At 47.8% G+C, this 23,686-nt stretch overlaps 7 protein-coding genes across 7 annotated transcripts; 4 read left to right on the top strand and 3 right to left on the bottom strand.

Annotated features, from left to right (window-relative positions):
• Positions 1-334: 334 nt before the first annotated feature.
• On the top strand, positions 335-895 carry EPUS_05945 (uncharacterized protein; the record flags this gene model as incomplete). Its single annotated transcript, XM_007806758.1, has 1 exon — positions 335-895. One exon carries the CDS (start codon positions 335-337, stop codon positions 893-895), a length of 561 nt encoding a protein of 186 aa, XP_007804949.1.
• A 2,355-nt stretch (positions 896-3,250) lies between these two features.
• Positions 3,251-7,166, bottom strand: EPUS_05946 (uncharacterized protein; the record flags this gene model as incomplete). The annotated part of the gene is made up of 4 exons (XM_007806759.1): positions 3,251-3,668; positions 3,732-4,195; positions 4,246-4,708; positions 4,753-7,166. 4 exons carry the CDS (start codon positions 7,164-7,166, stop codon positions 3,251-3,253), a joined length of 3,759 nt encoding a protein of 1,252 aa, XP_007804950.1.
• Positions 7,167-9,333: 2,167 nt separating this feature from the next.
• Positions 9,334-11,072, top strand: EPUS_05947 (uncharacterized protein; the record flags this gene model as incomplete). Its single annotated transcript, XM_007806760.1, has 2 exons — positions 9,334-10,289; positions 10,352-11,072. 2 exons carry the CDS (start codon positions 9,334-9,336, stop codon positions 11,070-11,072), a joined length of 1,677 nt encoding a protein of 558 aa, XP_007804951.1.
• A 2,974-nt stretch (positions 11,073-14,046) lies between these two features.
• EPUS_05948 (uncharacterized protein) lies at positions 14,047-15,915 on the top strand (the record flags this gene model as incomplete). The annotated part of the gene is made up of 7 exons (XM_007806761.1): positions 14,047-14,272; positions 14,325-14,863; positions 14,931-15,260; positions 15,315-15,340; positions 15,391-15,475; positions 15,533-15,702; positions 15,753-15,915. 7 exons carry the CDS (start codon positions 14,047-14,049, stop codon positions 15,913-15,915), a joined length of 1,539 nt encoding a protein of 512 aa, XP_007804952.1.
• A 204-nt stretch (positions 15,916-16,119) lies between these two features.
• EPUS_05949 (uncharacterized protein) lies at positions 16,120-17,658 on the bottom strand (the record flags this gene model as incomplete). Its single annotated transcript, XM_007806762.1, has 7 exons — positions 16,120-16,159; positions 16,242-16,910; positions 16,976-17,103; positions 17,243-17,354; positions 17,411-17,458; positions 17,516-17,559; positions 17,608-17,658. The coding sequence occupies 7 exons, from the start codon at positions 17,656-17,658 to the stop codon at positions 16,120-16,122; spliced, it is 1,092 nt and encodes a 363-aa protein (XP_007804953.1).
• A 2,919-nt stretch (positions 17,659-20,577) lies between these two features.
• On the bottom strand, positions 20,578-21,831 carry EPUS_05950 (uncharacterized protein; the record flags this gene model as incomplete). The annotated part of the gene is made up of 1 exon (XM_007806763.1): positions 20,578-21,831. The coding sequence occupies one exon, from the start codon at positions 21,829-21,831 to the stop codon at positions 20,578-20,580; it is 1,254 nt and encodes a 417-aa protein (XP_007804954.1).
• An 828-nt stretch (positions 21,832-22,659) lies between these two features.
• EPUS_05951 (uncharacterized protein) lies at positions 22,660-23,371 on the top strand (the record flags this gene model as incomplete). Its single annotated transcript, XM_007806764.1, has 3 exons — positions 22,660-22,751; positions 22,918-23,027; positions 23,085-23,371. The coding sequence occupies 3 exons, from the start codon at positions 22,660-22,662 to the stop codon at positions 23,369-23,371; spliced, it is 489 nt and encodes a 162-aa protein (XP_007804955.1).
• Between the last annotated feature and the right edge of the window lie 315 nt (positions 23,372-23,686).

A 23,686-nucleotide genomic window follows, 5' to 3' on the forward strand; every position in this document is an offset into this window, starting at 1 on the left:
ATCTATTCGTCGGTCGTAGCTTTGTGTTGTCTCAAGTCAGATTACAGAGTACTGCGCTCAGAAATCTTGATGCGGCTCCACACAGGGTACGGTCCGCTGCCCTCATACCCAATTGTACTCAGGTCGAGTCTCGAGTCTCGACCTGGCTCGTTCTGACCCGACTCATTCCGAGTAACTTAACTCGGATCATTTTGCTGCATCGCTGTAGGCGAGCCACCCTCTGATTAATCTGCGAGTCACCTTTATCAATTGTTCCTGCTGCTGGTCGTCTTAATCTCGAACAGTGCCGTCCCATCAAACAGGGGCCGCAGCTACATTTATCCTCACTGATCGAATGGCTTCTTTTGCCCTCCGTTGTCCTTCCATCTTCGACCGATCTTTCACCAACAACACTTCCGCGGTCAAAGTCCCAATCCCCGACGAGGTCCTGGGCCAATGGCACATAACACACACATCGTCCCCCGCCTGGCGCGACAAGCGTAACGTCGTCCTCACTTATACTACTCTCAGTTCTCGCAACCACGACGCTACTTCCTTGGATGATCTCATCACCTACCAAACCCTGACTTCCCCGCAACTGCAAACCATGCGTGGCACAGATATTTCATCTACCGGCAAGCCGGGGGAATGGATCTGGCGCGGCAATGGTTGGCTCAAGTTCGTGACAAGCCATTGGCAGATCTTGGGATTTGGAGAACAGGAGGAACGGGGGCAGTGGGCTGTGGTCTTTGCGCAAAAATCACTTTTTTCACCAGCCGTGATCAATGTCTATACGAGAAGGAAGGACGGACTTGATGAGGAGAAGCTGCAGGAGCTTAAGAAGATATTGAGAAGTTTGGGAGATGGAAAATGGGGAGATCTGGTTGAGGTTATGTATATTGTTAAGCAGGAATAGTAATTGCTGGAGTGGACTTCATTGTTGAATGATTAAAATACCTTCTAACCACCCTTCACTGTTGAAAACAAAAGTTCGCCGAACTTTCACTCCACGGAAATGCTGTGCTTCTGGTCCAGCGGCGAATATCAGAATAATCTATATGAAGTCCACGATATCTAATACCATCCGACATTTCGAAAAGCTGGTAGACATATATATGCCTTTCACTGATACAATCGAGGTCAAAATGAGAGCAAGCAGTAAACAGTTTATAGAAATCGAAAGCCCGTTGGATGAATTCAGATGATAGTCCAATGTCTTGCGCGCCTGCCTCTACTGCACCAATAAGGTACATTTTGTCTACGACTGTGAAAAGCAAACAACTAAGGTAGTTTTGCACACCTGTACTCCTACTTTAACTTGAAATTGCCCATGATCATGTATGTCAGGTGCTTGATATGCTTGGCACTCCGTAGATAGCTTCCGTTGCTCTCTTGCAACTTCTCTCCGAACTTCATACCCTAGAGAATCAATCAGCTTGCTCAAGCCATTGGCAACGTGTCTAGAATTTGATGGTGCAGGCGTGTAAGCGCCCCAACTTTTGGTGACCAGCCCCTGCAGATTTTGGGGCATTTCTGCGGCCCTTCCTGAGAGTGTAGAACTATGTTGGATGAGCATGTGGTTCTTTTGAAGTAATGTAACTGTTAGGCTCACACAAAGACGCGGACCCATCCTGCCGCTGATATACCGGCATAGTACTAGTTAATTTAAATTAGTGTAACGCCCGGTCAGCCAAGTACTGATAAGCGACTGGTTGTAATCAAGCAGTCGTATCACCAGGGAGGCGGGCCAAAAATATTGCTAGGCTAATTCTAGTAACGCCACATCAAGAGACAACACCATATATCTAGTCTTGCCAGAAACACGATAAAGGGTCCTAGAAATCGCTCATTTAGGACTAGCCTATCTGGTATTGATCGTGTATCCCCTCGGCATCGATCACTCCTTCACAGCGCGCACACACATAGACCGTTAGTAAAGCATTCCAAGCAGCAGAGAACTGCTCAGTTCCTATAACCAGTGCAGGGTTATCGAATTCAATCGAAACAATACTGGTAGAAGCAATCGAAATGTGTAGATAACGACAGTGAGATTGTGGCGTTGGATGAGAGCGATGGGAAGCCCCGTAAGATAGAGTGGTGTTTTGTATCAATATTACTAGCCAGCGTAAAAATACTTATTCCCCCAAAACCAACCGGTTTGGAGGGCGCCATGTGATTCCAGACCATTTGGTCGATATACTTAACCACACTTTCTACAACAGAAAAAGGATGCAACAAGCACTCCGCCAAAAAGACAGCGCTAATGGGTCTCGAACCACACTTGATGGATGGATCCTTCCCTGACAACAACACGAGGCATATCTATCATCTTAAATCATGCATGTGGATCCAACTGCCTTATGCCATATCCAGCTCCATGTCCGGGTTGGAGGCGCACCGATCAAGTTGCCAGACCGCCACGCATCTATCCTGTTTCATCCAAGTCGTCGCTCCAGTGCAGTGAGGCGTCTTTGTTGGAGGCCAAATATCTAAACCAGAATGGATGCCTCCGGACTAATCTGAGGGAGTACTTTTCGATGGAAAACCAACCCGCCTGCTTACACGCCGAACTGGACACTGCAATCTCGCCTCTCGAAAGGCGTTCCGGTTCCCGAACGTAGTTCGATAAAAGGAGGGATCTATACAGCACCCTCGTGTGTAAGGAAGATTGTATCTGGCTCTGAATATCTCGAGTGGCATCTGCTGGTTTACTTGCAAGAAGTCTCCTTTGAAGATGGAACAGACAGTTGAATCCATCGTACGAATCTTATTTGGACTAATCATCGTCACGTTCCCTCTGGTTTTACCACTTTTATTCCCATTTCTCTTTACCGGAGAAGAGGGCGAGGGTATCTCGAATGAGACGATGTGGGTCCAGGAGAGACAAGCAAACCCGGCAAGAGATCGGCCGGCATTGCGAACCATACCTGTCACCTGTGGCCTTTTGGAGACCTTGCCAACGAATCCTTCGATTTTCGCCAGCTCTTGCTACCTCCAGATCATTGATCCAGCACTGGGTACTTCGAATGACTTGCAACATTACACTTACAGTGTCACTCGATCCGAATCTTATGTCATTTATGCTTAGCATAGATCTGGGGCCATTTTCAAATTGCAAAGCCAGGATCCACTCAGCCATGATTGCCTGAGCCTCAAAGAGAAAGAGGCTGCGTCCTCAACCCTTACTAAGATCCAGCGACGAGAAAATCAGCGAGCGTTTCGTTTCCCCAATAAAGCAGCGATTGGCTTTTCATGAGGTACAATATGGCTATCATATTTTTTCTCGATGGATGCGTTTGGGAACCCTGAAACACCAGTACAATAACAATGCACCGGCGACATTGACGGCGCTGTAAATCAGCGTAATACCAAAATTCTTCCAACGATCACGGTAATCGATCCCGAGCCTGGCAATCAAGTTGTCTGTGGTGGAGACGGGGCAGTATTGGCACTCTTCTGTGGCGTCAGGGTTGAATAGCTTGCCTCCCATTTCGTTGATGTAGTCGGTTAGATAATGACCGCAGTTCTGCCCGCCTGGGGGATCAAATTGTAAGACATCTTGTGCTGTGCATGTGATCTCCACGCCCGAAATGCCGGTCGAAACTAAGGCATTGATGAAATATGTTATCGGTGTTATGCGGTACATGAAAATCCAGAATCGAGGGAGAGAATTGGGGCTGACTAGAACTCTGTAAGAATTGGTTAGCAAACATAAATGTTGGTATGGATGACAAGGTACAGTTTGAACCTACCCGCAGAAAATCAGAGACAGTGAATAGAGCAATGCGGAAATGTTGATTCCAGTTGCAGCGTCTGGCATTATGGTGACCACCATCTGAGAAAATGTCGAGGAGAATAGCATGTAAGACCATATGAGTAGAAACATTAACCCTCCTCTCTCATTGAGATGGTGCGCAGCGAGAGCATTTCGATACATCCCCAGAGGGTAGTACCATGTTGTAAACTGAATAACAGCCAAGAGGGTCTGCCACGGCAGCTCCGAAATGATGTTAGACATGACGAACACTGCCCACGAATAGGTACGAGATGGGCGCTCAGATAATTCGTATAGGGTCCGATTTTCAAGAAACCGCGGCATTATCAGTTGAACAAGACTGCTGTGTAAGGTGAAAACTAGAAACACCGAGAATACTTGATTCTGGACACCTTGCATACTATTTGCAGACATATAGAAGGAGAATCCATTAACGAGACCCTGGCGGAAACCATTAGATGTGCAGCGAACTTTGGTTCAAAAATACTTACAGCACCAAGGGTGAGAAACAGTTTAGAGTATAGATAAGAAGGGGTGCGCCAATCTTGCTCAAAGTTCCTTTTTGTAACATGGTACAGTTGTTTCAGGTAAGATGAAGCGTATTTTCCACTGGTTTTTGTTTGCGGACCTTCCTTTGGGGGCGATTGTAGCCTTTTCTTCATTAATTCTAGCGAATCTTTGATTTTCTGCCTCTCTGTGGAGGTCTGCCAGATCTTCGACCATTGTACTGTCTTGTATCCATCAACAGCGCGACTGGAAATATCCATAAGCCATTCTGCAGGGTTCTCTTCTGGCTCACATCTTGGAGCCCCATGCTTGCGAAAATATTCAAGAACAGTTTGCGAGCCGGGGCCAATGTTCCCAAAATAAATAGAACGACCATCCTGGATCAACAGAAGCCTATCAAACATATCAAATATGACTCCTGAAGGTTGATGATAGTGCATAGAATCGCTTGGCCGTTGTTAGCGAGTTTCCGTAGGAGAGTACAAATTGACCAAGCAGTACTGCTATCCAGACCGGAGGTGGGTTCGTCAAGGAAGAGCAAGAGTTCTGGTCTAGCCGCCAGCTCAATCCCAATGGTGACACGCTTCCGTTGTTCGATGTTAAGACCTTCTCCAGCAGTTCCTATCACCGCATTGGCGAAGTTGGTGAGATCAAGAGTTGTTATCACTTCGTCCACATAAGCCAGCTTCTCAACATCACTATATTCTGGCGGTTGCCGCAAGCGAGCGCTGAATATAAGTGCTTCTCTAACAGTTGCAGTTGGAGTGCTCATATCTTGCTGTTGCGCGTAGCCAATTTTGCGTGCAAAAGCCTCATCCTGAAACTTTGCATCCACAAGTTTCTCCCCACTGATTACTCCGTTCGTCGCTCTGTTGGCAAGCACATTGAGAAGTGTCGTTTTACCCGCACCTGATCCACCCATCAAAGCTGTCAGGGTTCCCGGCTCGATCCAACCTTCAACGTTGTCTAAAAGTCGTCTAGAGGAAGCCTTTTCTTTTACGTTGTAGCAAAGATTGTTCCAGAGAAAAGTTGCCGCTCGAGTCTGGGTTTTGGCGGAACGTTCTGTGTCTTCCTTGCGGTAGCCTGCATCTGAAAGAGCCGAAAAATTCGTCCGATAAGGCTGGGCTTCTTCATCATCATCACTCCCTCTCGTGCTGAATTCTTGCCCACGACGGAAAATTAGGACCTCACCCCTTGATCGCTGGGACGAGATATATTCTGTGGCAAGAAGATAGAGGCAGCAAAGAAAACACGTTAAACCAATTTGAATTCCCAAATTTCGCCAAAGATGGTCTGGGTAGTACTGAAACGTGGAGACCAGATACTCGCGGCCGTCAACGACGGCGGCGCCTGGCCGGGCACCCGTTACAGCACATATTCTGTGCTCAGGAGCGGCCCGATAGTATTCTCCCCCTTCCGGGACAAATGTAGCGCAAGTAAACTGGCGGCCAGAGAACTCATTGATCATTAGGCTTTCAAATGCATAGCCCACTGGGTTGATGTAACCGAACCATCCGAACCATGGATGCATGCTAGGTATTGGCAGAACAAACCCAGTGTAAATCACTAGCATCAATATGAAGTCTGCTCCAGGAGCGATTGAGGCGCATAATGTACGAGACATGGCTCCAATTGTCCGGTAAAGCATCGATCCAGTGAGTAGACTAGTGAAAGCGAAGAGGTAGAAAGTAAAGAAGGCCGCCGGGGTTCTCCGCATGTTGGCGAGAAAATAAAATGGGATGTTGAAACATGCCGTTAGCAGGACCTTGTTTGGGATATCACACAGCATAGATCCGATTGCTTCTGTAGACGGACGATACATCGCAAGCTGAAAATGTCTCTCTACAATAGGTCGATGATCCCATAACTGCACCCCCTCAAAAGATGCAAGGCACGTGTTCGTCAGAATAGTAAAGAACAATAGAACCCCACGATAGAAGAAGCTGCTAGTGTCGTCTGGCAAATCGTAAAACATACTGCCGAGGATGATGGATATAATGGCGTTGCCCGCGATGGACGAGATAGTTGGCGGAAGATCGTTGATTAGTCTTTGGATCCCTCGACTGACGCAGAGCCTGATTTGTTCAAAGTAAGAAACTTTGTACGGCATTGACCAATGACGCCAAGGGAGTTTGGAATGTCCACCTTCATTCGGCAGGTCTTGGGAACCAGGAGGGAACTTGTTCTGATAAGATTGGATCTCCGTGGCTAACTTCTCTCGCTCAGGACTTCGATTCCATATTTGTGCAAACTCGTCCGGAGTTCGAGGGGTCTTGTTCTCGTATCCAATTTGCACCCTGCGCTCATGAGGATTTGTTAATGACGTTAAGAAGTCGGCAGTAGTCGAGCATTTGAGACAGAGAAATCCAAGTTTTGTGAAATAAGCCTTAGCTGCGCTAGTGGCGCCAAAGTAGATTTGGCGACCCTCAAACAACAGCATTACTTTATCAAAAGATTTGTAAATATCTTCAGAAGCTTGGTAGAATGTAGCAACAGCTACAGAGCCGGTTTCCGAGGCGGACTGTCGGAGGGTCTGAACGAATTGGAAAGCGTTGGCGCTATCAAGTCCTCGAGTACTGTTGTCCCAGCAATGCAGGTGACCACCACCAATTAGAACTTCTGCGATGCTGGTTCGCTTTCGCTTCCCACCGCTGATGCCTCTTACAAAAGAGTTTCCAACTCGTGTGCCAAGGGTTCGCGTTAGGCCTAAAGCTTCAACGGTAGCATCAGTTGATTTTGTAGCGGCAGCCTTCCGTTCATCCAGGACATTGTACTCTGGGGACATTCTAGCCATTGCAGCGAACATCAAAGTCTGGTAGACTGTCAAATGAGGAAAATGAACATCTGACTCTGGTAGATAGGTGTATTCACCGCGAAGGCGTTTGCGTACGACATCCAGTGACATTCCTAACCCGAAATCATCAGGCTAATGGTAAAGTAAGATTTAGTCTGGAGAGACTGTACCTTGATAACTCATCTGTGAAGCTTGATCGATATGCAGTCCATGTGTGTGTCCCACCAGCGTTTTTAGGAATGTCGTACAGCCGCTGCCTGGCCTTCCAAGAACAAGGAGCATTTCCCCGCTTGGTACAATACCTTCGAAGTCCCTGAGGATATCTATCCTTGGCTTCCCAGAACGTTCGAGGAGAGTTCCTACCTGACTAAGAAACACAAGCGGATAATTGGAAAATGTCTTTTGGTAGCCCGTTGAAATTGCCATAGCCAAACACGCTGAGATTTCGAAAAGCAACGCCGACAGATTGCCTCTGGCTAGATTCCGATTCTCTAAGATCTCTCGGCGCCGAATTTTCAGGATGTAAGGCCATGGGAGCCGCCGCTATTGTTGCTGTCGACTTCGCTTTAGCGCCTTGACTTTTGAACGTCCCAATTTGAGAAAAATATGGGCCAAATAACCTGAGACAGCCTAAAGATCTCCTATGATATGGAGATCCAAGGTCTGAAGAGCTGCCCAGGCGTCGTGGCGGCTGTTATAAAGTTCATCCGATATTCTTGCGTTTTCCAATCCAGACTTCATGGTCGTTACTTGCTATTTGCTGTTCTGACATCGTAGAACTCGCGTTTAAAAAGCCCTCGGGTGTGTTGAGACTCTGGGCAAGTCATTCCCGTCCGTGGCTTGTAGTATTTCTAATTTCAAGTTACCCTGGAACGACTGCTCGTCCCGATCGTTGGGATCACATCTCAGATCGTGGCGTTTTCAATCCCTGTAACGTACCCAACTGTCATAGAGTAAATATGCACTACAACCCCGTATGCACAGTTTTAGGGCCGACATCTCCGTTCCTACCAAACTTTCAAGTCACCAATTTCAGCCCGCCGCCATGGAACAAATATCCATCCGAGGATGGTGGCCTCTTGATGTATTGTTTCTAGAGCAATTTTCTCTCAATTCCATCGTCAAAATAGGACCAGCAACAATCGAATAATAGAAAGATGTTCTTAGACCCAAAATGGCAAGTAATCTTGATGCATTTGAGGGTGTAGTGCATATGACTGTTGGATACGTTACCATAACATGGGGGCACCAACAAAGCAATAATACAGTAATTTCTTAGCACTCCAAATCTTAGTAATACAACTTTGCTTGGCATTTTGAATCTAAAAATACTTGACATCTAACGGTACAATTAATATTACTAGTTAGAGTTCTTTTTGAGACGGAATATACCCGGTCAGCCTCAACAGACTCAAACAACAATATGCTGAAAATGACAACTTGAAAGTGCAGTGGAAACCGCAAATGAGAAGAAATTATATTGCTTTGTTGGTGCCCCTACATTATGGTACTTGGACGCCACTGTCCCCACGTATGCCTTGTTGATAGTGCCGGACCGTTTGCCATTTGGACACCCTCTCTTTTGTGCACCCGTCCACCCAGCGCACTACACCTAACGTTGGTGGATGCACTACATCTAACGTTGGCGGATACACTACATCTAACATTGGTGGATACAATACATCTAACGTTGGTAGATACACTACATCTAACATTGGTGGATACAATACATCTAACGTTGGTAGATACACTACATCTAATGTTGGTGGATAACAAAAAGACCCAACCAGTGCTTCCAGCTCCAATCCTCAATGACGGGCAATGGAGAATCAGGCAAGAGAAGCCTCTAATTTGTCATTGGCTTTCAGGGAGGATTAGGCAAAGGAAGCCTTGTTCGGCTCCAACCTTCGATGTCCCATTGGATCTCATGAAGGATCCAACAACTGAATCCCTCTCTGCGATTATAAGTTGCAGAGGACGTCTGTCTTCAATAAGAACGGTCGACCCATTCCAAACAATATACTAGTACACTTCTTCTTCCTACGATCTATTCCTCAGTCATGGCCTTCGAGACCTTGAACAATTCTACCTTTCTCACAAGCAGAAGTGACAATGTCACTTCTATTCATGTGCATTTTTCATCGTCTAGATTGGAAGCCCTAAGAGGACATGTCCCCTCTGACTTACTGCATCTCTCGACAGACTCTCAGTTCTTGCGTCTCATGTTGTGGTGTATTGTGTTTCTGATAGGCAATTTAGCCTTTGTCTACATCTTAACATGGATAGCTTTCACATCTCAACGGCTCTCCCGAGATGTGGTCAAAGTGCCCCCGATGATACCTTATATGATACCTTTCATCGGCCATGCGATAAGCTTCGCATTCAATCCTGCCAGAGCTCTTGCCAGAACCGAGTCGGTACCCCTCCCAGGTCCCTTACGTACCTGCTAACGTTTTTGGGCATTTGCAGTCGAAAATATGGACCACGAACAGTCCACGGCGTTAAGATTTTGGGATACAACGTATACTTTATTTACAAGCCAGAAAATGTTGCACAATTATGGAAATACCCTACAACAATAACAACGCCAGGTGTCTCCACATTTGTGCTGAAAACTCTCTTTGGCATGGCACCTAAGGCGTACAGTATGTACACCTTGGACGATTCTGGTCTTTTGCCAAAGCCAAGGCCAGGCAGTCACATCGCGCCGAAGAATCGCATAGACCATCTGACACATGCTAGCTTTCACAAGCACTTGTTGGGAAAAGGCCTCCCAATACTTTATAGGAACTTCGCTGCCGCTCTCATGTGTCGTCTTCCCTCGCTTGCGATCCAGGACGAATGGAAACAATTTCCTGATATGATGGATTTCTGGTTGCCCCCAATGACATCTGCCATGAACGAAGCGATCGCTGGGCCGATTCTTGAATGCGTCAATCCCAGTTTCACGCGTGACTTGTTGAGATACTACCCGTATCTTCATGGTTTGATGAAAGGGTTCCCAAGATGGTGCTTTCCGGAGCCGTATCGATTGCGAGAAGGGCTCATTCGAGATGTAAAAAGGTGGCATGCTATCGCAAGGGCGTGTTTTCAAGAAAGTCATGTTGATAAAGAAACAGGATGTGACCCTTGGTGGGGATCCGCGTTCGTCAGGGAGCGCCAAAGCATCCTGGGAAACGTTGACAATTGGGATTACGACTCCCTTGCATCGTCAGACTTTGGTCTTCTCTGGGGGTAAGTTAACCATTCTGCTCGTGAAACTCTGAACATTGAGGCTGATTATGTCACATATGCAGAGCAAGTGTCAACATCCATCCTATGGCCATCTGGAATATCATCGAAGTTTTCAAGGACAAGGTCTTACTGTCCAGGCTTCGGGCAGAGCTTACCGCGGCAAACTTCCAAGGCATCACGACAGACGAGGACGTTGAAAAGCTGACAGCTATCCCACTGCTACAATCGATATACTCAGAGCTACTGCGTCTACGTATCGAGATACAGACTGTTTTCTCAAGCGACAAAGAAGATATCCGCATCAACGAGTGGCGACTCCCAAGGAACAGTCTTGTGATTGTCCCTGCTGGTGCTGCCCACAAAGATCCCACTTTCTGGAACACCAGAAATGGTGAATACCCTCTCGATCGTTTCTGGGCAGATAGGTTCTTGGCTTATCCTAGTGATACAAAAAGTGGCCCGAGGAAAACGGATAGGACCAATGGAGCCAAAGACGGGATAGTGGCAACGAAAACCGCACAAGAGGACGAAAAGCCGAAATTTGTCACCTCCGGCTTAGTAAACTCTTATATGCCCTATGGTATAGGAGAAAGAACCTGTCCGGGGCGTGGCTTGGCTCGGCGGGAGATTCTCACGTTTTGCGCGTTGATTGTTGACCAATTTGATATCGAAATACTCTCCAAGGAGAAAGACTTCGAAGTAACTACAGCATTTTACGGGACAGGAACCCAGCGTCCACGAAACAAGATTCCGTTCAAGATCCGGAAGAGGAAACGCGATTAGACGGGCTCGGCTCACTTCAGGCAATAGACAGGTTATCATTCTGCCCTGATGTTGGGTTTCTGTGTTCACGAGCGTTCTTTATGAATCCCGAGAAATGCTTAGTTTTGCGAAGCTGTTGCTCTACCCCCCGTGTCACTGAATGCTTCCCCTTCCTTGTTGAGAATGACGTTCCGCGACTTAGCGTCATAATTTTGCTGCTCTCTTGGTAAGAGAACATCAAGTCTCATTGAATTGCAAGTGCTTTTTCTCCGCATTACTCTATTTATTTGAATTGAGATCTTGAAAATAATACCAATTCGATAGCTCTTGAAGGTTTGGACATTCTTACATCTTAAACTATTATTTTATCGATATTTGACATAAGAATCCAAAAGAAGAATCATACTCAACAACTTTTGATGTTCTTTCTGCCAAGGCTGCAGCAAGATCTTGGCGCTAAATCGCGGCAACGCTATTCTCTAAAGGGCAGGCCACCAATTCTGAATTCGATAGCAAAGAAGTCAATGAAATCCATCTTTTCGAACGTCAAGACGCCCTTTTCTTCCATGTACTATGGTAAAGGTAAGCTAGTGACATTCAGTCTGGGCGAGATGTACATTACTTACTACTGTAGGAGGCATAATTATCCTTAGCACGGGACCAAATACAGCTCGTATGCGATTATGGCCACCACATTTTTCAAAGCTTCTCTTGTTAGTAGTATCTGTCAAACAAACAGCGTGTTAGCGGCCAGTTGTGGCTGCGGTCCTCTGGTCCAACAGTGTCTGTCAGACATAAGCTAGTTTAATGGACCTTCGAGGGCCGCGGTCCTTTTGGTCCAACAGTATTATATACTCGACTTACTACGGTACTAGGCATAAGTCAGTTCGCACCACAAAGAGGAGGTCTCGTTTCCCATATTTTGAATCAGCTAGTCTTAGTATTGGCGAGATTCCACGTGCTAGCAACTATTTAAGAACAATTCAGCTTCGAATCTTGAATTCACATTTGGAACAATCGCTAGCTTGCTTATAGAGACAAGGTCTCTGCCACGCCTTGCGATATCTGTTGGGGACTTGGAGTGGCTGTGAGTACTACTTCATTCATCTCTTCATTCGAGGTCGGACTAAGTGCAGCACAGTGCAATCCGGCTGATCGACCTTGGCCTGGGACAAGATGCGATCGTTGGACAAATTTTAATTATCCTTGTGGGCCGAACGCGCCTCCTTTCTTCACGATTCTGTGTCTGATGGAAAATCAATAACTCAACACCCTCTTAGTGACGAATCCTCATTGAGGCTTGCGCAGCAATTCCTCCTGAGTGCCTGAATCAGCTCGCGTTACCAGCGGGCTGTCAGCGGGTGTAACGGTGTATTCAACTTCTCACAGAAGTTTCCTGGCAGCTAACAGGGCTTAAGCACGGCTTCAGAGATATGCAGACTGACAAACTCTCTCCATCCCTTGCCACGACCCTGTCTGGCCACCTATTCGGCAATTTAAGTCCAGCGGGCATGGTACTTTTTCGAATTTGAGAAAGAGAGAATCACATCTTGGCTTATGATGGATTCGAAGAGGTCCTCCAATCTCATGCTACATATTAGAGGGGTCTGCAACAGCCGCTAGGACTGTCGCCCTCAACCAGTACATTGAGATGGCTTGTAACAAATACAGGTCCCAGTCGAAATACTCTAATATGGTGAGAGCCGAGGCTGATGATGCCATAGTTCACAGAGGCTCCCGCTGGAGATTGTTACTCGAGGACATTTCCTGCGTCGACGCCTTACTCTCGGATCAAGCATACATCGCACACCCTAACAACATCACTGGAGATGTGATTGGGAAGGCAGCGATGAAGAGTTTAAAGCCATGAGGCGGTACCTCCTTAGCCCGGACAACTCTTTCAAAGAGATTTGCTTGCGGCTCAGTGGTATGGTCCGGATGATCAAAGATCTGGCCGCTCTGCAAAGTTCTTCGTTGCTTGGATAGGCTTCAGTACCGGTCATGGGGACGCTTATAGAGGTGTGTCAGAAACCAAGCGTCATTTTCAGAAGCCTTCTCCCGGTAAGAGTTCAGGAGGGGAAAGCTCACCAAAAATCATGGCTAAACTAAAATCAATGTGTACTTAGTTTCCAGGTAAGAGGTTCGCATACGCTTGGCATGGCCCTAGTATCCACCTTTCCGTCGTAAAATTTAACATTTTTTTCATTGATTGATAGAGCCGCTAACGTTTACTCAAAGTGACATTAAGTTCTGACGGATTCCTCTCAATTGATGGGGGCTGTTCAAGTAAACGCTAGCGGCTCTATCAACCAATGAAAAAATGTCAAACTTTACAACAGAAAGGTGATAGTTTTCCCGGCAGCTCAATTTGACCTTGCCGTTCCCAATTTCGTGGTGTTCAGGCCAGACTGAGGTTAGCCCTTGTGTCACTGAATTGGCCTCCTTCCTTAGATGGATTAGTATTCCCGTCTGTTTGACGTGATAATTGTAGTGCAGTCTTGGCACAAAGAACACCAAATTCGACTTTGCATGCATTTGTGGCTGCATCACTCTAGATATCTGACTTCAGACTATTAAAAGTACTGATCGACAGCTACTAAGACATAGACATATAATAACTTAAAAACATCGTGATTTCTAGTATTCTGTATAGGAAATCTGGTAACAACATTGCACTCAGAATTTTTAGGTTTCTTTTGCCAAGGCCGAAGCAGAATTATCTCGCTAATAAAACGGGAATCCTGATCCATTCAAGGGATGAGGCCGATTCAGTGACACAGGGGTTAGTTACGATGCCTTTGACTTTTTACCAAAATCGAACTTTTTCATGGAATGAGCGAGGTAAAAACTTTTTTTTGGTCTTGGGCAGCTGGTTCCGTCACGCCGCCATGTCCACTACATTGTGGGTACATAATGTTTACCCCTCACCTCCCTGTTGTTGCACAGCAGACCTGATGAGCCATCCTTGTTTGCGCAACTTGGTAACCATCTCCAAATGGCCGCCCTCCCCTTACTTTCCCAACAAAACACCCTCATCGGACTGGTATGCGTCGTCCTGCTCGTGTTTCTGGGTCGCAGAGTACACAGCGTGTATTTCGGTCCTCTTGCCAAATTCCCCGGTCCCAAACTCGCCGCTGCGACTCTATGGTACGAGTTTTACTTCGACGTGATCCTAAAGGGACGTTACACCTTCAAGATCAAGGAGCTGCACGAGAAATATGGTATGCGCTGGCTGGCTTGTTCTTCCTACCGCAGCGGAGCTAAGGTGTTCAGGCCCCATCATTCGGATCAGTCCGTACGAGCTCCACATCGACGAGCCTGACTACTATGAAGAGCTTTACTCGCAGCACAAACCGCGCAACAAGTCGGTCTTCTACCTCAATCAATTCGGCCTTCCGGGTTCTAGCTTTGGAACGGCAGATTACAGGTTGCACCGTGCACGCCGCGCCGCGCTCAATCCATTCTTCTCCAAGCAGACAATAGCACGCCTTCAGCCTATGCTTACCTTCATGATCGAGAAGCTCTGCGGTCGCATCGAAGAGTTTCGGAAGTTAGGGCAACCGATGTCGATGCGTCGGGTCTACATGTGTTTGACGACCGACGTCGTTACTCTGTACACATTAAATCGCAGCTGGAATCATTTGGATAGTCCTGATTTCTCCCCTGTCTGGGTGGAGACGATCAAGGCGACAGGTGCAGCGGGACATACAATGAAGCAATTTCCATGGATTTTCCCTCTTATTCGAGCTCTTCCTCGAAGCGTTGTTGGTGCAATGAATCCCGGAATGCTCCTGCTGCTGGATTTTCAACAAGTCTGTCTCTGCATCAATCCGCGCCATGCCAAGCCAGATGGACTAAGCTGACTAACCTGCGTGCCAGAGAATCAAAGAAGACACGCAAAATGTCGTCGATGGAGTTTACAAACCGCGCCAAGAGCAATATGAACTCGGCCTCGACAGGACTATTTTTCATGCCCTTTTAGAGTCGGACCTCCCATCGGAAGAGAAGCTACAGTCGCGCTTGTGGCAGGAAGGACAGGTTGTGATTGGTGCAGGGGCAGACACTCCAGCTAATGCCCTGACTATCACCCATTTTCATATCCTCGACAACCCGGATGTCCACAAGCGGCTACAGGCCGAACTTGAGGAAGCTCTGCCAAACAAATATGCGCCAGTAGAGTTGCGAGTTGTAGAGCAACTGCCTTACCTTGTACGTATTGCCCTCAAAAGGACAGCAGTGAGGTTACTAACGAATTGCTTCCAGAATGCGGTCCTCAAGGAAGGCTTGAGGTACGCTTATTATTGCTTAGATGGATTTCATCATGTCTAACACTATATAGATTCTCCTACGGCGTCAGCAGTCGTCTTCAACGTTCACATCCAACAGAGGTGATGAGATTCCATGAATGGGAGATACCACCTGGCGTAAGCCTTCTTTCCTTCTCATCCCTTGAGGCCGCTGACAGACAATCTTGCTTGTAGACCCCTGTCGGCATGACCTCTGTACATGTCCATCAGAACGAGACTATCTTCCCTGAGCCACACAAATTCAAGCCTGAGCGGTGGCTCGAAAAGCGGCCTGAAGCTTCGCCACCCCTCGACCGGTATCTCGTCTCATTTACAAAGGGATCTAGGCAGTGTGTGGGGATGCAGTATGTCATATCATGTCTTCCGGAAATTCACTTACCCTAACTTGCTCTAGTCTTGCCAAAGCTGAGCTGCGCTTGGCGATCGCGACAGTCATTCGGCGCTACGACAGACAGGAGCTGTTCGAGACGACTAGAGCTGATGTCGACATTCAGCACGACCTCTTTTTGCCACAAGCTGCTCTGGACAGCAAAGGCGTTCGTGTTCTCTTCAAATGATGCACTTCACTGTACAGGCATATATCTTGTAGGAATCACGCAATGAGCTGGAAATCGGCGCCTGCGAACAAAGCTTTTCCTCTGTGGAACCGATGTCCTGAACGAGGTTGTATAAAGATGATGCTGAATCATCTCATGAATTGTGTGAGCTAAAGATCCTCATCGATAATAAATCCAATGCGTGCTATCTCTTCTGTCTCATGATCAAGGCGCCGTCATGGGTTTGCGGGCATAGACGGTGTAGCTAATCGGTCTCCAGTGTCAGTACGAGTATTAGTATCGCTCCTTGCTCACCTCGTGAGTCTAAAGCAGGTGTGAATACGTACAGATCCGAGTAAAGCTGCAGTGTCCGATCTTTCAACTGGCTCCTGACTTTCGCGCTCAACACTGCATATTCATCGGCCGACCATCCCAGCACCCGAGTAAAATGAGCCTGGCCATAAGACGAGGCAGCATCGAGCATGTTCAAAAGCTGATAAGCGCCAAGGGTCTTCAACTCCTTATTCTTCGGCCATGGTGCGGCGGGTACTATGATTTTGTGCTGAGTGACATTGGTAAAGTTTGCCTGGCGAACCCAATTTTCTAGGTTGACGGCGACGTCAAACCGACGGCCTATGAGAGCCGCTGCTTCGCGTAGACCTTCTTGCCACGTCTGGATGTCTGGTGCACGGTGGAGACTGTTGTTGTGTGAGTGGAGCCAAACTTCGAACTCGGTGAGCTCGATCCATCCGCCAGGATTCATGTGATCGAACGCTTTGGCCAGGAGGCCCGGCCAGTCCTTGATGGCGCCGCTGAGCATGCGGATGTGGATGTAGTCGTAGGTGTTGCCTAGCCACAGATCCTCGGCGTCGTCGACGAGGAATTCAACATTCGGTGCAACCCTAGAGAGTATCAACAAAAGACGGAATTGTTCATCTGATACGATAGGGGAGCCCCACCAAGCCGGCTGAATAGGAGAAAGATCTATTCCTATAACGTGCGACTCTTCGTGTGCACTTTGGACCGCGTTAGCTTCCGACGGATGGCTTGAAGGTGAAGAAAACTGTATCCTGCTGCATACTCGCCGAAATCCATGGCCCAGATGCCGGTTCCTGTTCCAACGTCGAGTACACGAGCCGGCCTCTCGATAGGGGCCAGGTAAAGCTTGCCCCCGTTCGCCAAGTTGAAGATGTGATGATGCTGAAGGGCCTGAATGTCAGAGATAAAATAAATGGATAGTCCAGGGATATTGAGCTTGCCAGATCAAGTCGATCCTGTTCCACCTCATCATTTGGCTGTCAGGGTTGTCAGCCTGTGTCTTTTGAGAGAAAGTGCAGGATGTATTTACCAGCAGATAGGCGCCGTCTTTGTACCCATGATAGCGACGTCCATTCTGACCCAGCAACCAAGTGTCAGTGTCGGGTGAAAACGCAGACACAAAGGTATCATGTACCTCTTCCCTAGATGATTATCAGTGAAGAGCTATACGTTATAACTACGGCATCAGATACTTTACCTGTATTTCATGATATCGCTGAAAAGGGAGGTTCTCTCGCTTATGAGACTACTCGATGATCAGCCACTTTTTGGCCACGATCCGATACCACCATTCAACACGTACTCATCGTCTCCATATGCGCTATCTTGTTCGCTGCTTTGCTCATCCTGGTTCTGTAAGTTATCGTCTGCGTCCAGATTGGCTGTTCAACCTACGTCGGGTTCAAGTTGGTTCGCAAGGTCCGCTGTGGGGTCCGTACTGGCCATTATATTGACGACTACGACAGTATTGAGAAAAAAAGATCCTCGAGAGTCTTTGGAATGGATTCAGTTTTCCAGGTGATGATGGTGGGTTATGAGGGCTAGGGTATGTTATCAAATGTGCCATGCAGAGTCGTGCACTAAAAGTTGTCAAACGGCGCTAAATACTTGACTTTGCCTAGACAGGCTAGATGACGGCAGGAACCATCGGAGGCTTATCCAGTTTGGAATGACCGCGAAGTTTTACTAAGTCTAATAGGGAAAATTACGTCTTAATTTGATGGACTTTATGCACGCCGGCGGCAACTGACGTGCCTAGACTTGATTTAGGGTTTCTTAGATCTGAGATCCGAATCATACTGACTAATTACTAGTAATTGCTTGGTTGGTACTATACGTAGTAGTTCCTAGCCTAGCCCTATCGTTAGCATAGTTTAACAGCTTCTTGCGCACAACTCTGTACAACATAATGTTCCCGTCACGCGTTTGCTTCCACCTTCCGATCTTGCTGCTGCATTAGTGAATTTTTTCTCTTTTCGTCGGTGAGCCTAGGGTTCTCAGATAATTCTCTACATTACATCATCTCTCGTTACTACTATTCAGTTTTCGGTTACCCTTAACGCGTGCTGCAGCAAGAAATAGTCGACCCCTGTCTCTCTGCCCGACTTTCATTCCGAGATTGATGTGTTGGCAAGGAGTCGAAACCCTCATAAAGGCGGTGGGACTATGCAGGTGGCTCAGGAAAAGCACTCTCGATCTCGGTCATGACTTCATAGATCCTTGCCTCAATACGATTGCATGATAAATCATCTTCAACACCATCTTCCATCTAAAGAGATTAACTAAGTAGTTATTTAGATTTAGAACTTAATTTATAATCTGTAAACGAACATTCAATTGTTAATTAGTGAATGCGGTCAGACTATCCACGAAGACTTAGTTGTCGTTTTAGGTCGGAGCTAAATATGCACCTCTACGCTTTTAGCACATTAAAAGTTACTACGGTAGGAGGCAGAAGTAGCCATAGTTCGGCGCTAGTATCTTTACCCGGAAACGGCTTGCAAACGAGATAGCTAAGCCCCAAATAGCTAAGGGGTTTTGCGATGACCAATAACTATGGGTCATCTTCTAAGAAGCTTCTAGACATCAATGTGGCGCTGTATCAGAACTAGCTGCTACTAGTGCCGAGCTATGGCTACTTCTGCCTCATACCATAGTACAGCGTTGGCGGTTATCTCCGGAAATCAAGGTCACCAACACACCAAGTACTATGGATTGTTAGAATGAAGTGAGACATTCTAAGGAGATCACGAAATGGAATACACTACAGCCCCAAAATGCGCAACATCACGACCCAGATCTGTGCCAAGGAAGTAGAAAATTACCCTTAAGCTCGTATCAAGCTCGGGGCAAGTTTGTATTGGACTGTCAAAGGGGCCCAAGAATTTCAGGCGGGAGTAGTTCTCTTTTCTCCAAACTACGCACAATCATCACTCCATATCGAGGCTTCTATGTCACAACCTGGAATCTCTCAAGCTCTCTTTCGCGGACTCTTCATGCAGGATTGTGATAAAACTTTCCTCCCTTAAGACCGTCTCTGCCGCTCGCTGGGGAATGCTAATCCCAACTAGTTAGTTCCAACGGGACCGGCATGACCGTTGGCTCAAATGTCATCAATCTAGCCGAGGCCAAAGCTGTCTTATCAAATCTGACCATCAAATTCCACATGTGCTGTTGTGTGGAATGGGGAAGGTGTGTGGACTGTCATGCGGAATTTCGCACCCAGCGCCTCAAAAAGACGGTTGTGACGTGGTTCTCATCAGATCCAACGAGCTATGTGTGTTAGGATCCCAGGGGAGTGCAGGGGCGATAGAACAGTAAAGGGTCAATGAATTGACTTATTGAGCGGCGAAGAACTAGATTCTATGTACAAGAAGAAGGATATAAGTAGTAGAATAGCCCTCTGAGGTCCTTTTGATGCGTAGAACAAGGTAGAATCTATCAGACCCCTCCTGGCCCTCATAATGTGCGCAGGGCACACGCTTGGCATGCTTGGCGCGCATAACACCATGGCTCAGCTTCATGGTCTCAGGAATCTTGACTAAGAGCGTGACTGAGGTATGTCCGTCCCATTTTGGAGCCTGGACGTGCTTGACCAGGAGAAAATGTTGCTCACTCATTACGCCTCGGTAAGAAATAACCCCAATGTACGAAGATCTCATGTGGAAGACTGCTGCTGCTGTGTCAATTTCCAAATGACCAATAAACTCACCTTGTCAAGCGCAGTTAGCTGTACAGATATAGTTCGAGTGGCCGGGAGTAGGGACTCGACCCCAAAAGATACTTTATGTCTAATGGTGTATATCAATACTAATCTTTTGATCCGCTGAGCCCATGGTCTTCACATAGGAATGTCCAACAACAAAACCAATTTCAAGCTTCCCTGAGCGGCTCTGGATGTATGATGGAGATCAGTTGAAGGAGGCGGAGAAACAGTAGGTGAGTAGCTTGTGCCTAGCATGGAAACGGTCCAATGCAGACATTCAGTAGTATTGATAATGAGCTCCTGAGTAGGACACCGCATTCAAGATCTATTCAATGACTAATAGCAAAAAGAGAAGAGATTATGACAGTGTGGTATTGAATGATAGATGTTGCTCATAGCTCTCCAGGGTGGCGCCCAGCCATTACTACCTTCAAGCTTTAAGCCCCAACTCAAAGTCGCCAATCCATTTCCGGTTTCCCCCCAACTGCAAGATATCTGGGTCAGCGGCTTCTGAAAGCAGCTAAAAGTCAGAGCCACAGATTAGGCAACATGAGCAAAGTTTAAACTCGTTTCCTGTTGTTGTTTCCTGCGCGGTGGACCCCACGACATGGATATCTTGAAGCTGAAGTAGACTTTCTTGCGGTATCTCTTCTGCTCCCTCATCGATTACCTGACAACTCTGCCTCGTAATCGGGAAGCACGATCGCATCGACTGGTGGACCTGCAAACCTCCCCAAGAACGCCTGCAATCTGGTGGTCCAGGATACTATGCCCAAAATCGAATACATAAGCCAGATACCCCATGCTGTTTCCGGATTGGCCAGCTGGGGTGCACCAGGTATCAACTTCTGGGCCTTGGTCACGAATGGCCGCATGAGTCGTTCGTATGAGGCGAAGGCTGCCAGAGGATCATTTGGACTGCGTGCAATTTCCCCAGCTAGTAGGTAGGCGCCGACCACAGCGACGGTGGTGCCCATGCCACTTATTGGCGATGGACAATAGGCAGCATCGCCGAGGACGGCCATTCTGCCACGCGACCAGCACTCGTCCATTTTAACCTGTGCTACCTCCTGCATGTAGAAGTCATCCGCAGAGTCCATTCCAGCGAGGACTCGAGAGGCCTCCCAACCTGCATCAACAAAGAGATCGTGCATCACAGCTTTCTGCTCTGCGATACTCAACTTGGAGTAGCCCTGCAATCTTGCAGAATCGCTGCAGATCCAGAGAGATGCACGAGTTATCTGCTGGGAGGCTTCTGCCTTAGTATCTGGTCGGAGAAGGATTAGGCGCCGGCCTGGCGCATTATACCAGCGAGCCCACCTCCCATCACTTTCCTGACGCGGTATCGTGAACCAGGCGACGTATTGACCAAGTGACTTGATGGGCGATTTCTGCTTGTCATGGCCAAAGATGAGTGCTCGGGTTGGTGAGCCAAGACCATCAGCAGCAAAGACGAGATCGAATTGCTGCTTCAAACCATGCTTGAACAAGACATTGACTTTCTCATCTGTCTCGACCATACTTTCAATACTATTTCCGAAAACATATTTCACATCATCACACGTCGCGTCGTAAAAGAGCTTGGCGAGATCTCCACGCATGATCTCTATCTCAGCAGTCATGCTCAGATTTTGACCGGTAGGGTCAACAGGGAACTCTGCCCGTCTGCGATTCGAGGCGTCAACAAAAGCGACACCCTCTTCCTGCGTTGCCCTGTTGAGGACCGCAGCCTCGAGTCCCATACGACGCACAACTTTGAGACCGACGCCCCGAATATCGACATTCTGGCCACCTGTTCGTAGTGAGGGGGCTTTCTCCACAATTGTGACTTTTGCACCCGCACGAGCGAGGAAGAAGGCTAGAGCTGGGCCTGCGACGCTCGCTCCACTGATCAAGACTTGTAGACCAGACATTATTGGCAAGTGCCCGAGTTCGAGAGGAGCTGGAGGACCTGACGAGCAAGCGGCTGAGAATCTTTGCACCAAGGACGTATTTCGTTGGTTTTGATTATTCGACTCGAAACATACTAACGTAGCTAAACCTAGTCATCAAGCTTGTTCGCTGGGGAGGGGACGTACGTAGTATGTAGCAGAGTGCGGAGACAACATTAGTTAGCACAATCAGGCATCTGGTAAGCAGGTCAATTCACATCCTCTGATTCTTGGTACACTCGCTCGATTGGTATGAGCGTGCTCCGTACTGCTGGGGCAGTTGAATGCGAGGGCAGATGATGAGCGCATGAGGACGAATTACTGGATGACTGACATGGTAGATGGCTCCCTGTGCGCGCTTATGCATCTGATTGTTCAACGTGCAGTAGCTTTCGTTTGAGAAAGACGAGGTGGATCAGAGGTGGATCAGATGCAGATGCATGAACCCTTGAAAGATCAATTGATGAACTGATGGACTGATGGACTGATGGACTGGTGAACTGGCGAACTGCCCCTGAAAATGGGGTTGGGAGGTGCTCCGGTCCCAATCGGGCGGTCGCTTAACCTTTCGCCCCCACAGCTCCGTCTGCACGGATCACTTCCGCTTGAGTGGGTTGGGTGAGGTGAGCGAAGTGTGAGGTGTGAAGTGCAGTCCGAAGTGAGCTCCCCCCCTGGCGTCAGCCTCTCGCTAGTCCAACCAAGTTCAGCTCCCAACTTCACCTGTGAACCTCGTCCACCGATCTTCCCCCTTCCCGCCCCTTCCACCCCTTCCACATCCCTTTATCATTGCCCAACCTTCTCATAGCAAAGATGGTCGGCCCACGCAAGCGAAAGCAAGATGCTGAGGAGGAGGAAGAGCAGCTGCAGGCTCTTCCTTCAGATGAGAGCGCAGAAGAGGACGAGTGAGTTCCATTGATCCGCCGTTGACGTCATGCACGCGCGCATCACTCCTCATCTCATCACCCATCCTTTCTGCCAATTGTCTCTCTGTCGAGTCCGCGATCCCAATCAGAGGTTTCTTACCTACCTCTGAGAGACATCTCACTAAATTGAGTCGTTCTTGAACAGATATGAAGACTCGGAGCCCGCATCTGACGACGGCGAAGAGGAAGATGAGGATGCCGAAGAAGAAGTAGCCGCTGGTGACGAGGACGAGGAAGACGAAAAGGAAGCTGAAGGTATTGCATCCCAAATGTCGAAGCGCCTCCTGCACAGCTGACAAAGGGATGGCAAAGCCCCTGCCGCCAAAAAGCGAAAGACAGGTCCAACCTCCAGCGCCAAAGTCGATACTAAGAAGGCTAGTAAAGAAGATGATGAGGAAGATGAAGCAGAAGATGGCGTCGGAGAAGCAGAGGATGATGAAGAGGAAGATGACGAGGACGCAGATGCAGACGAAGATGATGCCGACGAGGCTGCCGAAGACACAGCCAAATCTGGCGGTCCTGCAGCAGCGGCAAAGAAGAATGTCGGTGGTAAAGTGCCTAAGGAGGCAGACCTGGAAGAGGTTGAAGACGACGAGTGAAGCCCGGGCAGAGCTTAGCTTAGCTAATGAGCTGTGAGCTGCTGGTCGATGCGATCAGGATACATGCAGGTTCCTCAGAGTTTAAAAAGATCCTCATTCGTGTGTTGACAATTTCCTGCGTCCATGTCCAAATATTGACGGTTACTACGTGTTTCGTTACCCATTGGACAGCCAGGCATCACATCAGAAAGTGTACGACACAGCATCTCCTCTATTCAATTTCCACACGCCCTGGCACCCGTGGAAGCAGAACGTCTTTCTTCATCGACAAAGGAGAAATTAACACTGCTCTATGCACTGCTATTCAGAGATCCA

Source organism: Endocarpon pusillum (assembly GCF_000464535.1).
Source record: "Endocarpon pusillum Z07020 unplaced genomic scaffold scaffold587, whole genome shotgun sequence".
NCBI classification, from domain to species: Eukaryota; Fungi; Ascomycota; class Eurotiomycetes; order Verrucariales; family Verrucariaceae; genus Endocarpon; species Endocarpon pusillum.